Here is a 21,827-nt window from a genome sequence, read left to right as displayed (position 1 = left end):
GAGTAAATGTACTTAGTTACATTCCACCGCTGAATGTCAGTAATGTCGATGTGATGCCTGAACTGTACACACAGTATGAAAACGTTAAATGAATTTGATATAATATGAATTGGTCTGGGCATCTCCCCCCACAGTTACAGCATAGTTTTCGATGTAGTTTTGTTGATGTGTAAAAATGAGTTAAAACATAATCTATAACATCATATCTAAAAACAATTATTTATTTTTTTAAAAGACACTGAATGATTAAAAAAGTTCTGTTAACAGAAACGTCCAGTCACATACGCATGCATGTTGTGTCAGGTTACTTTCATGTTGCTATATTTATGCATCATCATACTGCACATACTACATACTACACATACAGACATAGACTATATGTTGTTCTCAGTGTATTATCTTTAGGCTAATACAGACCACATGTCCAATCCAGCCTGTATTATTACTGATGTAAAAACATATATACAGCTTGTAATGTTGTACCAAATATGGAGTGCAACACGATGCCTTTCCTCACCTGACACCACTTTAAAATGTGATGTATGAATGTTGAAATAAAAAGTGCTGACTCACCTGAGGCCACGATGGCAGTCAGCAGCTCTGGTGACATGGCGGAGAGTTGCTAGACACAAAGCTTTAAACTCTCACAGCTTCCAAACCAACCGCTCGCTTGCACTTTAGGTGGAGGAAAACACCCTCACACTGCTCCAAACCCCTGCACACGGTACAGGACACCGGTCGCCAGGGGTAACCGGCAGTACATATTACCACCATGAAGGGAGGAGAGTTACTAGGGGAGTTTCCAGCAGGAATAAGTCACCTCAGGCTGCTTTCACTCAGGGAAGAAAGCAAAGCTCGTGTGCAAACTCTAGTGGAAGTTATTAATGCAGGCATCCACTGGGCTGTGTGTGTGTGTGTGTGGGAGGGGGGGGGGTGTTGTATGTCATAAAACATTTTTTTGAAAGACATTTTGAAAATGTTGAATTCTTAATATTTTTGGTGATTTACAACACACTTACATAGACTTTCAATGACAAAGACATAAAGTCGAGATGAATCACTTCACATGTAAACAGACTACATTGCATTTGTCCACTATATCTGTGTGTGCTGTTTGAACTGTTCTATAGTCACTTAGTCTCGCATTGGCAGACCAGGGTCTGGCTAGTCCACACAGCATTCCTGGATGGGAGAAAATCGTGCTCTGGTTTATTGGCATTTCTTTAAACCAATCACAATTCTCTTGGGCGGGGCTAAGCTCAGGAGCAACGGTGCCTTTGCAAAATAGCCTCGGGAAGGGACTTGTTTTGGTGGAACATGTGTAGTTCAAAAGTTGTTTTAGTTGTGTCAGAGAAAAGTCAGATTGGACAGATAGTCTAGCTAGCTGTCTGGATTTACCCTGCAGAGATCTGAGGAGCAGTTAACCATAGTCCCCATAAATATAAATATCAAAAAGATAACATGCTGTGTGATGAGGAAGGTTGAAAAGATTAAAAGGTGCTAAACAAAGATACATTTAAAAAAATGCAATAATATTAACAAGCAATGTTTGCATCTGAAATGTGAAAGTATCAAGATAAATACTCAAGGCAAGCCACATGTCAGTACTTAAATGCATCTTCCTCCTCCTCCTCCTCCTCCTTCCTCATGTCCTCTCATCCACTTATCCTCCTATTCTACAAACTTCACATTGTCTCTCACACTCTCTCCATCCTCCCCTTGCTCCCATCTTCCTAACCTCCCCCACCTTTGGCATGGTGTGGGTGCGCGATCACGACTTGCCTTTAAAATGTGAAGTGATAGATGGGGAAGCGCGCAGACTGTGATTCACTCACAATACAGGAGGAGCTTAGAAGGGAGCACGAGGGAGGAGAAGGTTGCTGGAGAGAGGGAGGGGCGGGAGAGAGAGCGAGAGACAGAGAGAGAGAGAGAAAGAGAGAGAGAGAGCTGCGTGGTTTGTCAGCTGTTATTTCCCTCAGCAGGCTGCTCTCTCTGTGTTGTAAGAGCGCGCATGGAGGACGGCAGGATGGAGCGGATGGAGTCGATGGAGCCGATCTCGGCGCACTACACCACGGCTTACCCGGAGATCCATCCCGATAGCGGGTACGAATCCAGAGAGACCGCCGACAGCCAGGCAAAGACTCCCCCAGCTCCGACATATGACGAGGAATTAGTGCACAAGGTATGGCGACATGGTTACAGTAACGCAAGAGCTGTTTAATGCGCCACACACTGACAGTTTAAACTTTGCAGGACTGCTGTGCTTGGTTTTCTTTTTCTATTATGTATCCATTTATGTAGGCCTACTGCCATCTATGAAATATCCTTAAACCCTGAAGTAGTCCCGTCGTCCAGCCGGGTACGCCTCCGCGCTGGACCGGGTGTGCGCTCTCCGTGGTGCTGATCTTCACTTGGCCGTTGTTGTCAGTTGGTCTGTTTCCAGGCTTGTTGCGTGTCAATCTGCCCCAAACACATCGTTATTTCTGTAATGAAGAGTCAGTGGTGCTCTCACTCCTGCTTCAGAGGCTTCAAAGTGATCACTTTGTACCAAAATGCTCTTGAGCAAGACATTGATTCCCTCCGCCCCCTCTAAACCTGTTATCATCACTACAGGACACATTTTAAAATGTTTGGATTGTGTTATTTATAAACGCTGGGCGATTATGTCTCTTCTGTTTTTAAATCAGCAGTTGGATGGAGTATAGTCTCGCTTTGCCAGACCTTCCTCCACCGCGCTGCGGAGGAAGATCTGGCTAGTCCACACAGCATTCTGGGATGAGAGAAAAACGTGCTCTGGTTTATTGGCATTTCTTTAAACCAATCACAATCGTCTTGGGCGGTGCTAAGCGCTGGACTGAGCCACTAAATAGCCTCGGGAAGGAACTTGTTTTGGTGGAACATTTGTAGTTCAAAAGTTGTTTTAGTCGTGCAACAGAAAACTCAGATTGGACAGATAGTCTAGCTAGCTGTCTGGATTTACCCTGCAGAGCAGTTAACCATAGTCCTCACAAATCCACCGGAGTTTAGAACGCCAACACAAAGAAAGAGGAAGATAACGGACATCTGGCCGAAAATGAGGGACATCTAGTGGAATTTCTGTCGGCACCAAAGCAATCCTGTAAAAGTGGTACACCGTGGATATAGACTAGATGGAGGAAGACTGGTACATTAGAGGATGACAGGTAGGATCACCAAGGGCTAATGAATGTCTCAGCATTGCTCTCCAAAGTGGCAACCATCTTCAGTCATATGGATAATAATTACATTTTTATTGCACTTTTCAAGCCAGGAGCAGAAGGAATTTCCAGTGCAGGGAAACATCATAACAACACAATCACATGAAAAAAAATAAAAATAACATACATTATACATATATTACATATTACATACAAAATGAAATCCTTCATAAGGTAAAAAATAAACGTGAAATCTGGCGGTGACACAACAGCAGTATTATGCAAACAAATAAGAGGGTGAGGCTATACAAATGTGTTTTAAGACAGGATTTAAAAGCTGAGACAGTGTCGGTGAAACCCATGCTACAGTAACTGGAAGACGAAAAGCAAAAGATCCATCAGCCCTGACCTTAACCTGGACATTGGGACGGTTTGGGCCTTACCCAGCAGATCACCTCTTAATGATGCCTTGGCCATGTAAAGCCTTGTGAGGCTTTTAAAATATATTTTTAAAAAAATAGGTAATGAGTGCAAAGAGGCTGAAAGTCACTTATGTGGCTGGGTGGAGGCCATTCATATCCCAAACCATCTTTCGACCATCTGCCCGCACATAAGGCCACCAGTTGTCATGTGACTTACTTAGGTCACATGACAACAACCTGTGAGATGCAGTTGAAGCTCAGAAAAGCTTTATTTAGACCCCAGAATCCAGAAACATTACAATTGGATATCACCGAGGAGAATACAGACCATTTCTGATGCATTTTCTTTGCAGTTTTGTTGATGTGCGCGATATCAAAATACATTGCGAGGACATATATTATACAAGAATATCAGATCAATCTTTTTTTGTCATGTATGTGTTCCAAATTTTACCTTCTGTCATGTATGGAAATATTCAAGCTCAATATTTATCTATGGCGTATCTGCATGTCATTAAACTTAGATTATTTTGTTACATATTCAACTGCAGTATTACGAGGGATTGTGGACTTCTGTGGTGGAGGAAGTGTTCAGATCCTTGACTTAGGTAGCAAGAAGAAGCCAGCTTGTGACCGGGAGGTTGTCGGTTCAATCCCCAGACCGACAGGATAAAATCTGGGTGGAGAAAGTGAAAGAGCAGCGCTTGTCCCTCCCTCATTACCACCACTGAGGTGCCCTTGAGCAAGGCCCTTAACCCTAACCGCACCAGTGGAGCTGCTCAATGGCCAGCAGATCAGACTGTAGTTGTACCATTCAGCTTCCAGGTATGAATGTGTAACTGTGTGAATGTGATCAGGGTGTTCCTGCAAAAGAGAGGCTGCCTCTCAGTGAACCTTCCCTGAATAAATAAAGGGTTAAAAAAAAAAAAAGAATACAGTGATAAAATACTATTATTATATTATATTACCAGTAAAAGCCTTTCAGAATGTTACTTAAAGCCGCACTAATCAATTTTTTTCTATTAACTATGGATAAAATGACTATTGCTGTGTCTCAATTTGTGCACTTCTGTACTCACACTTGCTATTTTAAGTGCATTGTGCATTCACTAGGGCTAAGTAACAGATTCAACACTTTTTAGGCACCGAGCGAATTGCCTCAAAAGTATTGAGTATCGGAAAATGCCTGGTCATTCAATACCCAATTTCAATACCTAAGGAGTAAATCTCATCAGTGTCAGTGAACCAATCAGCATGCAGTGTGCTTCTACCAAGATCTAATAATGGGCTCACCTAGGAGCTGGAACATCAATACAAAGATTTGTGCCGTAATTTGAAATACAAATATAGAATTGGTATCGAAAGAAGTATTGTTTGGGAACCGCTATCGAAGTCATGGTATTGGTACCGGTAATGATAATTTTTGAACGATACTCAGTCTTAGCGTTCACGCTGATGTAGTATGGCCAAATGCAGCACTACGACTACCCGGATGCTGCACTGAAAACGGTCAAAAAGTTGAGTGTGGAACGCTGGACACTACTCGCCCTCAACAGTCGCCAATTTATATGTGTGTTTTTTTTAATAAGTACAACTATACTGTAGTTAGATAGTAAGCAAACAAGCCGGTGTATTTTGGCAATAGGGGGCGGTTACGCTCTGCCAGGCTGCAATTTACCTTTAAAAAGAATTTCCGGTGAGAAATTTAGAATATTAATCTGAGCCTGTCAGCGGCAAAACAAGCACTTTTGTGAAGGTAAATACAAGTTGGACAATTGCCCTATTAACTTAGATTGTAGCTGGTTTCGCCACTGCTGACTGCAACGTTCTTGCTTAAAGGAGAATTCCGATCGATTTTAACATGTAGCTCTGTTGTTTGTAAATTTGGAGTGCTGTCAGTAGCGAGAAAAACGAAAACAATCGGTGTTGCCTACACTGTGTTATCCTTCTGCTAGCGCTAGCACCCAGGAGGCTGAAACAGGGCAAGTTTCAAACGTTCCTTTAGCCTCTTAACATGTTCGAAATGTCATTACACGTGCCTACCCATGTGAAGTGATTCCTTCCGAGTGAACACAGTGAATCTGACTGCAGTAGATGTGAAAGAAATGCATAAAATTTCTGCTAATTCAGCTCTGTTTAGTTCCTGTGTTGAGACGGCAAGACAAGTGTTTAGGGACTGTCTACAAATTACAACACCGAAAAGACATACAAAATAATTTTCAAAAATAGGCATATGCTTATTTTTTAAAAGTGAGTGCTGTAGTACAACTAGCAGGAGACAAGTTATAATTGATGTAAGTTTGGAGACACTACTTTATTTAATCATTAAATTAATACATCTTTTTGTATCTCTTTTCGGTGTTGAAATTGACCGGAATTCTCCTTTAATACTGGACCAATGTTGTTCCCATCAGTCACTCAGACACAAAAACATAGGAAAATAAGGTCCAGGTTGAAAAAAACCTTACCCTTTAATGTTTTTATGAAATATCTGCATTGACTGCATGATCATATCACTGTATTATTTACTGCCATGCGAGCCACAAATTAAAGGTCCCATATTGTGAAAAGTAAGATGTCCATGTCTTTTGTATTAAATAGCAGGTTGAGATGCTATATAAATACTGTGAAAGTATCAACACACTCAATCCACAGAGAAATGCACACAGCCAGAAGGCCTTTAAACGAGCCGTCAGGACTTCTGTAAGATTGTAATGTCACAACTACAGTACACTATAGGTAGAAAGTGCAGCTACTGTTCCGTCACTCCCCTGCTGCAATGACGGTGCAGAGACTCACAGTTGCGAAAGACCCGGAAACGCTGTCCAATCAGAGCAGACTGGGCTTTTTCTGGAGTGGGGCTTAAAGAGACAGGCGCTAAAACTGAGCGTTTCAGACAGAGGGAGAATAAAGGTATATTTAGACTCAGACAGGATGAGAAAAATAATCAGTTTTTTAACATTAGAGCATGTAAATATGTTCTAGTAGAAACCCAAAATACATGTATGAACATGAAAATGAGCATGATACGGGACCTTTAAAGCTTGGCGAGCCGCAGGAGGCTCGCGAGCCACGCAATGAGTACCACTGGCCTACTTAGATCAAGGAGTCAGCGAGTTTAGACTCCAGTGAGCCTCTGAGTCTCCTCCAGCTCAGGCGTGCTGGCATCTCTCTTCACTGTGGATGGAACAAAGAGAAGAGAGAAATGTCACATTATATCATGAAGCTGTATTGGAGGAACAGCTTCCAGTTCGGTGTGAAGGAGCTGCGTTACTCAAAGCTTGTTTTCTTTGTCAATCATTTGGTCTTTATCTTGCAATGTCCTACTTTCTTTTGTAATATCGGTCGGTGTGCGAAAGAAGTGCACCAACAAGTTTTTGCTTTTATTTCTTTCCAAACGTGAACATGATATTTAGTTGCTTACATTATATTTAAGACATTCCATCCACAATTGTCTGAAGGTGTTCTGACAATTACAAGAAAATATGATGACTGGTCTTGTGATCTAATGTTCACGCGGACACAATCTGCTATAATGTCATTGCGTTTAAAGTAGTTCTTCTAAAGAATGATTTCCTCATTGAGGACGCTGCTGTTATTAGTGTGAGTTTACTGAGAACTGAACCCTAATGTTGCCCTAATGTAACCATAATGCACGTTGACCAGCTGCCTTTAATTGCCTTGGAAGTAGTGTGTGTCTGTGTGAGTGCAAGTGGAAGGCTTGCATTGTGACGAGGGGAGCAGGGCCAGATTACAGCAATACAAACTGTTCTAGCAATCAGAAACCATTCTTTCAGGGGAACACTTTCTCTCATTCTGTCGCTCTGATGCACTTTTTGTGTCTTTGCTCTGGAGGGGGAGGGGGCTTTTCTTTCACTCCATCTCACCTGTGTTACCCCTGAGGGATCACGCATGGGGGCTTCTTTGAGTGCTCTTTGGTTCTTTTTGGTTTGCCGCGCGCGTGAAGCGTGGGGAGAGGCGGGAGGGGTGGCACCACCCCCCCTGAAATATGATCTCCCCCATTGGTTTAAAGTGCTGTTAATCGGACAATTGTGATTTCCATCTGTACTGTCACTTTGCTGACTTTTCTCCCAATCTTCCCAGCCCTTGTCACATGACCAATTAAGGTTTCCATGACGACCATCCAAAATTCTGATAAACGTACCCATATCACCCACTCTGGAAGCGCTGTATATGTGTGTGTCTTTCAACACACACACACACACACACACACACACACACACACACACACACACACACACACACACACACATACATAGAGGCAGACATACATTGCCACTAATGTAAATTTGCATCCAACAGACTTTTAATATTGGAAGCTACAGTAATCTGCTACTGTTGGGTTCAATCCCCAGCTGTGCAGCATACGGAACAGTCTAAATCAGTGGCAATATGAGAACTGTCATGCTAAATTACATTCTGGCTGTGCCACAGACTTAATACTCTCCTGGAAAATCTACTGTATATTCTTATACAGGGATGAGAACTTAGATATGAACAGGCAGCAATAAGTGTTTTTCTTTTAATAAGCATGGCACATTGAGCTGTCAAACACAGAGCATTTATCACAAAAGCTAAGTTATTATAATAAAAAAAACTATTCCAATAAAAAATATCAGTAATTTACTGTAAAGTGAAATGTCTGATATGACTCAGTTCAACAGCAGCATCTACATATTACACCTTCTACCGTCATGTTGAATAAAGTAATACAAAATAAATGAAACATCCACTGAAAATAGAGCATGTCTGTTAAAAATCTGTGATATGTAACATTATTCCAGCATTTAACAGTAAATATAATAATATAAAGAGGAACAAAAAATGTAAAACCAAATGTTACACCAAACATTCAACTAAATATTCACATTCAATTAATTGCGGTCTTCACGATTAGCTAATCGCATTCTTTTAAATCGAGATTTCAATTTGAAAATGATTCATCGTTCAGCCCTACTTCTTGGCAAGAACACTTAGGTTCTAACAGAAATAAAGGAAATTGGCCATTAACAATCTGCTAATGAGCCCTGGAGATGAATAAACTATCAGTCTCTTTCTGTCAATGCCACACATGTATGCACAGTATAAATATAAATATATACTGTGCATATATAGATATATATCCATTATCCATTATATCCATTATCCATGTCTTATTCCCAAACATCTGCGGTGTATCACCCAATTGCCTCCAGTCTCCAGTGGGGGTTTATGAGACAGGCCCAATTCCCAGCTAACCTCTGTTACCACGGAAACAGAGTCATACCCCCTTCCCAACACAAACACACTTATCATCATCACATATGCATGTGGAATTCTACAAGCATGGTGGCGTTTCTGGCATCATGTTACACGCTTTCAGTGAAACAGGAAACAGATTCCATTAGTTAAGTCACTGGAGCATCAGATGAAATAAGAATATTGCTGCTGGTTTGTATTATGCTCTACTGTACATGTTAGCACCTCTGTGTTTACCTTTCTGATCATTTTTTTTCTCCATTGTTAAGAGATGTGAAATTAGGAATGAGTTTTTATGGATCTAGTGTGTAAAATACCCTGTGGCAATTGATGGTTTGCTAAACCTAAGATTTGATTTGATTGACGCACACGTGAGGCTGTAGTAAGAGTGATACTTGGCATTGAAAGAGTCTGGTTCTGTTCCAACCTAGGCTGCAAAGGTTAGCATGTCGGGCTATAGTAACTGACAGTAACTAAGCGTTATTTCCAACACCAAGGACCATTTTAGTAACTAACTAATAAGCATAATTTTGTGCGGTTACAGGTTATGTTAAAATGAAGAGCCCCCGTTCACAATGATCCCTGCTCTGTGTAGTAGCCTATATCCCCACCGTGTGCCAGTCCAGAAGGCTATTCAAGTTTAGGCTAGCAGTAGTTTATATCAACGACAATTCATTTCCGGGATTGTTCAGGTGCCGCTGGAAATGTCCGTCATCTTCCTCTTCCTTTGTGTTGGCGTTCTAACCTCTGGTGGATTTGTGAGGACTATGGTTAACTGCTCCTCAGATCTCTGCAGGGTAAATCCAGACAGCTAGCTAGACTATCTGTCCAATCTGAGTTTTCTGTTGCACGACTAAAACTACTTTTGAACGTACACATGTTCCACCAAAACAAGTTCCTTCCCGAGGCTATTTTGCAGAGGCACCGTGGCTCCGTCTGGCGCTTAGCGCCGCCCAAGACGATTGTGATTGGTTTAAAGAAATGCCAATAATCAATAAACCAGAGCAAGTTTTTTCTCCCATCCCAGGAATGCTGTGTTGACTTGTCAGACCTTCCTCCGCAGCTCTGTGGAGGAAGGTCTGGCAAAGCGAGAATAGTTAGCGGGTAAAGTCCTTGTTAACAGTTTTATCACCAGCAAGATATGCATTAACTACCGGTTCCCTTTCAATCACATTGCCTGTGCTTGCTCTTTACCTTTCAACATTTCAATGTGCACATAGACTTAGGCTAAGAGTTGATAAATAGATATCAACTCTTAGCTTAGTTGATAAGTATTTAGCTTCCATTTTGAGAATGCCAACAATTTGATTGTGAGGTGGTCAACCACAATTGTGAGGACCACAATGGAAATAAGTCTTGCACATTGTATTTGATGTCTTTTTATCATGTGTAAGGCATTCTTTTACAGTTAAATAAATCAAATCAAATCAAATCAAACCCCCCTGAGTCCCCATATTTTTCACACAGACTACCCTAACAAGCCATAGTGCTAGGATCTCGAAACATAACACTTTTTTTCAATTGCTGCAGTGACTTTACTCTCAACAAAGAGAATAACTAACTTAAAGGAATATTTCACCGCTGGAAAGCTGAATATATCTTTAAATTGGGTCACTTATGTAGTAAAAATGTGAAAAAAAAAATTTAAATTGGTGCCTTCTAGGCCGAGAAAAGCCAGAAAATGTGTTTTGGTCTTATATGGATGAAAAACACCAAATCCCAGAATGCACCTGCTTCGTTGCTTTGAGTCCACTCCCAAGCCACGCCTACCGCTTGACAGACCCGGACAGACCGACAGAGGCATTCAACTCAACTCAAGCGTGTTTTATTGTCATTTCAACCATATACACGAAACAACGTTTCATCGTGACTCAAGTGGGTTACTACATTTAACATTTATAAAAACGACATTATATAAAAACGACATCCGAACAGGCTACATTTAGGTACACACACTTTATAGCCCGTAAAAGTTCAGCTACGCCCATACTAGCATTAGCGCGTGGGCGTGTAAACACCGAGCATAAACACAGCCGTGGATTAGTGTGTAATGTAGAATGGTCGGCATTTAACAGTCACAAACTCCACCAGCAGTTAGCAGTTAAATGGATACAAATCACCACATTTCTGTGCCCACTCGGTGTTAACACAGCCCACAGCAGTTAGCAGTAGCTAGTTGGATTTTATTTCTACACCAGTCCACCTCCACGGGCGCGAGAGCAGCCTGGTAGCTGGATAGTCCCGGTTCCGGTACACTGTTGTTCAGGCATGTTTCCACAACAACAAAACACAGCAGTCACTGAACTCACGTTGGGATTTTCGTTGAAGGAGGATGTAGTCCAGCTTGTTGTTTAATGAGCAGACACTTGCAAGCAGGATGGCTGGGACAGGTGGACAGCTAGCGTTAGCTTTCCACCTAGCCGATGAGGATGTCCCCTAGCCATTAGCGGCATTGAGCGACACCGCTGGTCTCCGTCGAGCGAAGCTCAGCGTAGTGTGCCGAGTATTGCGTCTGTAATAACGTTTCCTCCATATTCTCCGATCTGTACCGATGTATCCCGGTGGTACAACACGTCCGGTAGTTTGAATGCAGATAATTGTTGTAAATGTTTCCTGCTGAAAACCGAAAAGCCTGTTTAGCGAAGATTCAAGATGGCTGACAGTCGTTTTCATTCCGAATACCTCGGCCAGACTCGGCAGTCCAACCCCTGTGGAAATGATGATGTAAGCATACGCGAAGTAGATCCTACTACTGGCTGTAGTCCTTTTCCTCTGGCCCAAAAATCTTCCAATGGCGCAAAAATCGTCATTTTACGTCATCGGAAGATTTTTCCAGGCCCCAAATGCAGAAATCTCGCCGTCAGGAGGAGAAGCAGGGAGACGCGCGGTCATTCAGAAATACTATCGGGTTTCTACTGATACAAAGCTGAATGCTAAATCGGTGAAGTATCCCTTTAAGTTATTACCGATGCCTGAATGAAGTTGATATGAAAATTCAGAGGACGCATGATTGGTGATGCAGTGTCCATATTTAATCCACAGCTGACATATGACACACTTCTGGGAGTTTCTAAAATCCTTTAAAATGCTGAGATCAAAGGGAGGCTAAAAACATCTAACTGTTGAGAAAAGCTGCTCCAGCTTCTCAACTCTAATCCTTTCAGCCTTTATCATTCATAAAGCCTTAAGACAAAACTGAGTTTCAGTTCAACCACAGCCTGGTTTATAAGAGGATAACATTACCCTGACTTCACTTCTGAACTGTACATACATTTCCATTCCAGTATGTGCAGAAAAGGATGTGGACATCCATCCAAACCACGACCACTTCTGACTTTCTATGGATGTTTAGGGTTAACTCATGGCTACACTTCACATTCTTATTTCTTTGTTATTATTTTACAGGGGCATTGTGTGCCTTTATAGATTAAGGTAGGACATTAAGGTAGTGCTAAGGGCTAATGGGGGCTAATGTTGATGTTCTTCTCTGGCAACATGGTTCACACATTTGTGGCGGACTCACTCCTCGACGTCAAAATTGAGTGGTTTGACCACTTCTGGACAAAGATGACCCATCACAACATATCAGACACTCACACTGCATTTTTAGCATCAACACTTCCAAACCATTTCTTAGGAAGACAGAGAAAAGTTTGGCTGTGTCTCCTGTACGGTATCCGTCACAGATGGAGAACCCTATGTGTGTGGGTTGGGGAGGGGGTGGGGGGGATAAGTACCTCAGCATGACTTTTTTAAGTGGGCTACAAATGAAAGACAGGCCTATAGAAGATGAAGTATTGACTGCTGGCCCTGTTGAATGTCTCTGAATGCTGCCTTTCATTCATTTCATTGTCTTAAAGGTTATCTCTCCCAGGCTTGTGAGTCACACTGTAAAAAGCGCTACGCTGCCAAGCTCTTGTAAAATATATTGTTTGTGCTGCTTGGAAGCAGAACTGTCCACCGTGACGCAGATGCTGACTCACAACCCAAAATCATAAAATGATTGTGGGGGTTCAGCCAGAAAGAAATGTTCAGTGCTCATTCTGATACCAATATAATCGTTATTGACTGTTTTTCTGCAGACAATCCTGGTCGGGGACAGTGGAGTGGGAAAGACGTCGCTGTTGGTGCAGTTCGATCAGGGAAAGTTCATCCCCGGCTCCTTCTCCGCTACAGTGGGCATTGGATTCACGGTGTGTGTGTGTGTGTGTGTGTGTGTGTGTGTGTGTGTGTGTGTGTGTGTGTGTGTGTGTGTGTGTGTGTGTGTGTGTGTGTGTGTGTGCGCGGCGGGTGTGTGTGTGTGTGTGTGTGTGTGTGTGTGTGTGTGTGTGTGTGCAATGCATGCACAATTTGTGTATGTATTTCTTTAAATACAGGACATTCTCTTGTTGAAATTAAGTCAAATCAGCTGTCAGAAAAACACCCAAAAGCACATTGTCACACTTACCTCTAGTGATACCTAGCCATGCAGATAGTGTTGGTTTAATTGGCCCAGTGTTTGAGATATCTGTGAGATTTCTGCTTCCACTCCTACCAAATGAAATTAAATGGAATTGTGTTAGTCACAAAATGGCAAAATTGTAAAAACAATCAACAGCAACAGGTCTTCCAGACACGGTTTCCCTGTTACCAAAGCACGCACATTTTTTTATTCCGTTGGGAAACAGAAGCACTCCACCTCAATTACGTGAAAGTCCCTCAAACAAAATGTAGGACAGGCTGACCGTCACTGTCAACAGCCAATGGAAATCAACTGCTTTGTAGGGAAAAAATTGGACGTACCCATAGCCCGTGGACTCTGTAACACGGCGTCCAATACAAGTCTGGTGGGGACATAGCTGTCCACGGCTCCTAATACTTGGGATGGGTTAAAACGTAGTAATAGAATTTCACTACATTGTACTGTGTGTGGATGTGACGATTAAGAAATAAAGTTAGCTTGCTTTGTTTTATTTAAGATGCAAATGGTGGTGGCAAAGTTCCAGTTTGTTCTACAGTCAAAAACAAATCCGTCTTTTCCATCCAAAATTGTTCCACGTTTAAAAATAAATACAAACCTCACATTGTGTCAAACACGTTTACACACCGAATCCGAAACTTTCGTCCGTCGTTAAAATTTTTGGAGCGCCTTTAGAGAGTTGTTTGACCACTCAGGGCCTCCATATGTGCAAAATGTAATTATCCAAAAATGGCATCTGATAAGCTGATGTGTCCCAGCACAAAGCACTTTAGCACAAACTGTGAAGAGTACGGAGATGGCTAAAAGATAAAAAGTAGCAGGTTGTTGCAGAACAGCATGGAATCGGTGATGGTAACTGACTGCAAAACAAAGGATGTACCAAACGAGACCTTTGTTCCATCGGATTTTCAATGTTTATGCACGTTAGAAAAATGAGCCTGTATTCTAGTTGTTAAAAACGGAAACATGAATAAAAATAACAAACGAAAAAAAAGCCATTTTCCAGTTCCAACAGCCATTTTTATTTTTCATGGACATGGGAAAAATGGAAATATAAGCCTGTTTTTAATCGTATTTTCACTTTTTTCATGAGCCCATTTTTTGTTTTGGATTAAAACGAAAAACGGATACAACTTTTTATACCCTGACCCTGAATTCATTCGGTCTCATATTGCGAATTCATGCAACAAATATAGAATAGAATAATAAAATGCATTAGACTCAGAGTGCAAGGTTTCTGTGCATAGCAATTTGTATCCGATCACAGATTTAAAAAACGCAAAGGAAAATTACAGACTTGGCGTCTAAAGCCCTTAAAGCTATAGTGCGTAGTTTCTGTCTCCCACATGAGGAATTCTAAGTAATGACAACAAAACTGTCGGCGCGTCCACATGAAACAAGCCTTCCGTGATCGCACACCCCTCCTCCACACACTTGCTAGTAGCCAAGGAGGATTAAAAAAAAAACATGATGGACTCTTCAGAAGAGGTCATTATCTTCACTCGAGTTTCTGCGTGGGAAAGTCGCCGTACGACACAATCTTCTGAACATAGTCCTACTGAGAAATCCAGAGAGAGTTGTGTGGAGCTGATAGTCTTAATTAGCTTTGTAGCAACTCATTTGGCAACGGCTTGAATGTAACGGATGTTCATTAATATCAAAAAGTTACGCACTAAAGCTTTAAGTAAGTAGTTCCCACCTTGCGAGATGTCAGTGTCACATCCTCCACATGCCTCAACGCTGTCACACTCCTGCAAGACAATCCACTGATTAGGGGTGATTATATAGTAATTAATTGATTTTGCCAGAATTTTGAAATTTAAATGTTGCAGACTCATTGCACAGTAACAGTGGTTCCAAAAAGAACAGTTGAGTGAGGACACTGATTTTTCAAAGACGGGCTGCTGTCGGATCCTGCTCATGTATTTTTTCAGTGTCGTGGAGGCAGACATCTCAGAAGCTATAGGCAAATCAAGGACAATCTATCTGAAAGTTGTTGGGTATTTTTTTGTAATTTGAACAAATTGTCTCTAATCTGTGTGGCCAGTGCCGATTCATACATCAATTAAAATCTCTTTCTGCTTCTCCCAGAACAAAGTGGTGACTGTTGACGATGTAAAAGTCAAACTACAGGTCAGTAAGTAAATCATTTCTAGTGAAAACTTGATGTGCTTACACAATACGCTGTACCTATTTTAAGAGCACAGGCTGGTTTCCTCTCGGGCATCGGTGTTGTAACTGAAAGTGGAACCAGGCCAAGCTCTTTGTTTCCTTTTCTGTTTCAGATTTGGGACACAGCAGGACAGGAGAGGTTCAGAAGTGTGACACATGCATATTACAGAGATGCACACGGTGAGGAAACATACACCATCATCTACAGCTGACTCTCAGCTCTACCTTTACCCACAAACACTGTCGTAGAGATGTGCGGAAATATAACCATATCTTTATTCTTCTTTTCCCTAAAGCTTTGCTCCTCCTGTACGACATCACCAGCAAAACCTCCTTTGACAACATAAGGGTAAGTCTGGGATATGTCTACCGCCTGGAAAGATATGGGAATGACTCACAGGACAGGAAGAGGAAAACAGCCTGTATCAACAACTAATAAACTCTATGGATCTATGCATGCTTGCGTGCGTGTGTGCATGCGTGCGTGCGTGCTTGCAACAGAGATGAGTGCAACAGAGATAGTAAAGAATTGTTCACATTTAACGCTTTTATTTAATTCATTTACTGCAGTCCTAATTTTGGCTACTTAAAGTGACTATATGTAACTTTTTTGTTTACAACGTTTCTGAAACGGTGTAATGTTCCATCTGATGATCATAAATGACCTCTATGCTATTTTTACATAGTTTTTATTAATGCTTTTGACCGGGTCTGATTTTTCACAAGTCACAAAATGATGTACGCAGGTAGACGGCGCTACAGTCACACATTCTGACGGGTGACAGGTTTCCACACCTGAAAAGCCTGTGTTAGTGTATCCAGCAACGGGTAAAGGGTAACAGGAGATTTCTTTATTTAGGCCTAATTGTATTTGAATGTTATTTTAGAAGCTATCCGATGTATAGTTATGGCTGATACTGGGGCAGGGCCATCACAGGAAAGAAGGAAATGAAACGAAGAAAACTAAAAACTAAAAGCTAAAAGGGAAAGTGATAGACAACGGGCGAAATACGAGTCAATCTTGGTCGGGCTTTCGAACAGATGGAGACAATTGTCTGATATTGTAAATGATTTCAAAAACGTCCCTGAATTGGCCCTCAGGTAGGTAATAAGTTTTGCGCCATGTGGTTGTAGTCAGTAGCAGACATTAAATTACGTCCCCTCTTCCATTTAGCACGGACATTTTATTCCTTTTAGTCCGTGTTTGTGTTGGCCTACTATTTTCTTTTCCCTTGTCCCCCTGTACCTGTGTAAAGCGTCCCTGGGTTGTATTCATTTATTTTATGTATGTAACATATTTTATCTGTAACTTATTCTCTTATTGTAAATTAATGATTTTCTGTCTGAGCAAAACATTCATCGCGACTATATGACCTCCCCATAACGCTAACTCCTAGACCTTTACAACAGCAGGTGTGGTAACAACACTACCGCTTTTGTCCAAAGCGGCTGCTAGAATCAACACAAACTGAAAGTTACATATAGCCATTTTAAAAGACGTTTTCCAGGTCTCAGCCTAATGCAAACACACTTTCTCTGTCTTGTTTCAGGCATGGTTGACAGAGATCCATGAGTATGCACAGAGCGATGTAGTCATCATGTTGCTGGGCAACAAGGTGAGAGGGAATTGTCCGAGAAGCTCAGCAAGTAAGACCAGTTACACACTGGATGCGTCGCGCGAGCGTGTCAGCTGAGTGGCGTGTCAGTTTATATTTCGGTTCCCATGTTAACAGGTTAGAGCTTACACACTGCCTGCTTGACACGCACGTCTCAGGCGGCAAAAACGCGTGCCTGCTAGAAATAGGACCGACGCCTATTTTTCACACGACACGCAAGCGTGTTGGAAGCGTTTCCAGGCAAAATAGAATAGGAAAAGATGTTTATATGTCGTTTAGACATGAATACATATTAAAAAATGACATGTTGATATTTGAAAGTCTCTAGGTTTTGATATAAATGTAGATATAAATGTAAATAAAAAAAAAAATTCTACTATTGCACCTGTCAATACAGAACGAAATATTCTGTAGCCTATTTTGCCGACAATACTGCCGACGTTGTCTTTGCTGTAATCAAATCAGTATATATTTATGTTTAACATGGTATTTCATTTTATCAATGGGAAACATACATGTGTACAGACAAGGCTAGCAGCAGCAGCACCGCGTCAGATGCGTTTCTGGTGTGTAAAGAGATAGAAAAATCCACGCTCACGCCACGCAGCCAGTGTGTAACCAGCCTAAAGGAAAAAGTCTTGAGAAAATAGAAAGGGATGTGATTTTTACTGAAAACTGACTGTAAACTTTGGCTTCTTATGATAGAAGGTACAATCCATGTTTGTACAGCTAGCTAAAGACACAGATAATTCTCTATTTCTAATTTTCTAAAGTTGATAGAGATCTAGTCTATATCGGCAACGTTCCACTTCCCGGGAATGTTCAGGTGCCGCCGGAAATTCGCTGGATGTCCGTCCCCTTCCTCTTTCTTTGTGTTGGCGTCTTAAACTCCGGTGGATTTGTGAGGACTATGGTTAACTGCTCCTCAGATCTCTGCAGGGTAAATCCAGACAGCTAGCTAGACTATCAGTCCAATCTACACATGCTCCACCAACATTTAATGGAACGCACTATGAGTACCCAGGACCCTCATATAAGGAGGGCCCGAAAAGATGCTAGAATAAATAGAAAAAGAAAAAGAAGCCTATTAAAAGAGGAACAATACAGTGCTGCGTTAGCAGTATCTGATTTACTAAACAACCTTGTAACTGAAAAACACTTCCATGCAACATTTAAAATGTTTAAAATCCACTACATTTATTCATTATTATAGTATAATTACTTTAAGAATAATGCATGACAGATGTTTCATAAATCAAATTTTTTTTTTAAATCTCACATACCCCTGCAGTACTCCAAAGTACCCCTTGGGGTACACGTACCCCCATTTGAGAAACACTGCCATAGAGAATGCCTTTCTACAGGGCCCAGAATTTTGTGCTACGCCCCTGCATTCACTAGCCATTTGGCTGGTATACCAAAAAGTTCATTTAGAACCCTGGGGCCAAGTGAACTCTATTACTATATGACTTTATGCATTTGTTTTATTGATGTCCTACTCTAACCATACTGCTGTGTCTCTGTGTGCCAGGCTGACATGAGCAGCGACAGAGCCATCCGGAGAGAGGAAGGAGAGCGGCTGGCCAGAGTGAGTTTTTCCCTCCGCTGTGCAAGCAGAACTGATGCTGCTGACTCTGCTGTTCACTGCTGTTTGTTCCTCTCCTTGTCTCCAGGAGCATTCAGTTCCCTTCATGGAGACAAGTGCCAAGACAGGAGTCAACGTAGAGCTGGCCTTCACTGCTGTGTCCAAGTAAGAAACACTCTCACGTGATGGCTTTTTAACACTGTGCACCCAGCTGGTAACCTGACTCCGCCAGCTGGATTGCTTCGCATTTGCTCGGCATATCCATCTGGGAACTTTCCGTTGGAAAACTTTTGGGAAGGGGTAAAAATACTGGTTAGCTGATTGGATAAACCATCTGTCTATCACCTATGTTGGTGATAGACGGGCCAAATCAACCAATCAGATCAACGAAGCGTATGAAAATACAACCACAAGCCCCTGCTGCTGCAGGCAAAGCATAGCTCGTTAGCTCAGCAAGCAAGCAACATGTCGGTAAAGGATATTTGCCATTTGTGTAACGAGAATTTACGAATAAAAGGCACCCTTTCAGGTTCCCTGTCCATATTCCAAAAGAAGGATCCAAGCGAAAAAAGCATTAGCGAGCAGCTAACAGAATTAGGGCTACCGCTGTCTGAAAATACTGGTTAGCTGATTGGATAAACCATCTGTCTATCACCACCTAAACCCGCCTCAAAACCAATGCTGATTGGCCCGGTCGTTTGGCGAACGGCTCCAAATTTTCTCTATCTCAAGATGTCAGACTGATCTGCGAGTGGAAAACTGGAGCTCGCGAGATCAGGACGGTCTCATAGGCTACCCAGCTGGCCCCAATCAATCCTTTCAACCGGTGTTTCATACAGAATCATAACACAAATACCTCTGAAGGGGTTACAATGTAATAACACATATCAATCTACTAAATACAAGAGATGTTCTGATACCGACACCAGTATCAGAAAAGCCTCCGATACTGCCTAAAATACCGGTAACGGTATCGGTGAGTACTGGCGTTTATGCACCGATCTGATACCATGTAATGTAGCAGAAGAAAATCTACTTTAAAGTAGCTTATTTATGTTCTTTTTCCGTTATGATTGACAGTCAAACTGGATAATAAAAGAAAGTTCTATGGCGTTCAGTGTTTGTGTTTCTTCTTGTTTCACAAAAAGTTTAACCTGAGCCAGGCCGAACAACAATGATAGCAATCCTGTCACATCCATACAGGGATAGTAGTACACAGCTGTTAAATAGTAAAATATATGTAGGTATCAGTACTCGGTATCAGCCAATACGCAAGTTCAGGTATCCAAATGGGTATCGGGAAGGAAGAAATGGTATCGGAACATCTCTACTAAATACATCATAGTAGACACTTAACTGACATTAGCTGTAATATATTTTTACTGATGATGAAATATTGCCATTGTTGATAAATGTAAAAACTCATTCTGCTGCGTCCAAGAAACATCAATAATTATAAAGCTAATTTTACAAGCCATTTCATTAAATCAAAGAATGATAAAATAAAAGTATTTCTTAAGCTATTTATTGATCCAAAAAGACTCCCTTAATATTTTACCTCAACATTCAATTGATTTACCCATTAATAGTGTGTCATCATGTCAAACTGGGATTGTAAAGGGCAAACAATAAATCAACTCTTACAATTGACCACATATCATAAAAGCCATCCAATATTTTATTTCTTAAAAAGGCTTTACATTTTTATTTCAGGGATGCCATAATGCTGTTTTGTTCTTTTAAGGGGGTATTCTATTAATTAACCCAGAGGCCTTCATTTTTCAATAATTAATTAATTAATAAGAATCAAATATTTAAAAGTATAAGTATAAAAACCATAAATATAAAGTATAATTATATATATATATATATATATATATATATATAGAGAGAGAGAGAGAGAGAGAGAGAGAGATGGTTAATATGAAGAATATTATACAAAAAAAGGTACAATTTATTAATAATATATTTTTCATATGAGTAATACAATTACTTTTTAAAATTATTTAATTTACATAAGAGTACATTAAATAGGATGACACCAGTTGACACCACACCTCACAATTTACATTGACTGCCCAATAATAGTGACAGCACCACTGTTGTCAGGGTTCAAAGTTCCATCCACCAGCCAAATGCTTGTAAAATATGCAAGTGGCTGGTAGATTTGCTTCACTCACCAGCCAAAAAAAACAATGGTAATCTATTGAGTGGTTGGTAAAGTGTGAACATTCACTAGCCATTTGGCCAATGGATGAAAAAGTTAATTTTTTGTGGGTTCATTTAAAGTGTGTGACATCTGTTTCTGTTCTTCAGGGAACTGAAGCACCGGGCCGTCCAACATCCCAATCAACCCAAGTTCCACATTCATGAATACATTGAAGCACAGAAGGAGAAATCCGGCTGCTGCAGCTACTTCTGAATCTCCTATCCACTCTGGTACTGTGTGGGAGGAATCCCTATAAACTCACTGCTGCTCCCAAAATCCCATACTCCCATGACGCTGCCATTCACTCTGGACTAAAAGCCAGAAGGATAAACCGAGCTATAGACTCACAAAACCCACAGTTCTTTTGACCGTGGACCTGAACATTTGTAATAGAAATGCAAGTAAATAGTATTAAAAGTATTTTAATTTGATTAAATAACCTTATGCTATTTGCTTTCTCCAAAGCTCTTAAATGCCAATACCAACCGAGCAACCAAGCAACCGACCGCCCGCCCGAGCGACCAATCAACTGACCGAGCGACCGACCAACCGGTCTGACCGGTTCATCCAACCGACCGACCAAGTCGTAATTTATTTAATGCAGATTAAGCCATATTTTAAAATCACATTGCTTGTAAACTTGTCTGAACAATAAAAACACAAAAATATATTTTTGCCATTTATATATTTTTTTTTTACATAGATGTAAAAACATTTGTTTTTTTGAAATTCATTCATACATTTCATATTTATACTGTACTATCTTAGGCTACTGTAACTTCTCATGATGTAATGATGTAATCATTCTTGTGATTACTGTTCTTCTAATGCCTACCTTACACCAAAAGACTTTGAACAGACTTTGAACAGACTACAGTCTGACACCATCTCACATCTAAAGACAATCATCTTACATCTAACTTTAAATT

At 41.0% G+C, this 21,827-nt stretch overlaps 1 protein-coding gene across 1 annotated transcript; it reads left to right on the top strand.

The window, feature by feature from the left end:
* Positions 1 to 1,908: 1,908 nt before the first annotated feature.
* LOC120550650 (ras-related protein Rab-37-like) lies at positions 1,909 to 21,568 on the top strand. The gene is made up of 10 exons (XM_039787284.1): positions 1,909 to 2,182; positions 12,940 to 13,050; positions 15,408 to 15,449; positions 15,602 to 15,668; positions 15,785 to 15,837; positions 17,039 to 17,104; positions 18,636 to 18,692; positions 18,778 to 18,854; positions 21,006 to 21,128; positions 21,364 to 21,568. Exons 1-9 carry the CDS (start codon positions 2,012 to 2,014, stop codon positions 21,109 to 21,111), a joined length of 750 nt encoding a protein of 249 aa, XP_039643218.1. The 5' UTR covers positions 1,909 to 2,011; the 3' UTR covers positions 21,112 to 21,128; positions 21,364 to 21,568.
* Positions 21,569 to 21,827: the final 259 nt, after the last annotated feature.

This window comes from Perca fluviatilis, chromosome 21 (assembly GCF_010015445.1).
Source record: "Perca fluviatilis chromosome 21, GENO_Pfluv_1.0, whole genome shotgun sequence".
Taxonomy (NCBI): Eukaryota; Metazoa; Chordata; class Actinopteri; order Perciformes; family Percidae; genus Perca; species Perca fluviatilis.
The sequence above is the reverse complement of the archived record's forward strand: the minus strand, read 5'-3'. Positions and strand labels throughout refer to the sequence as shown.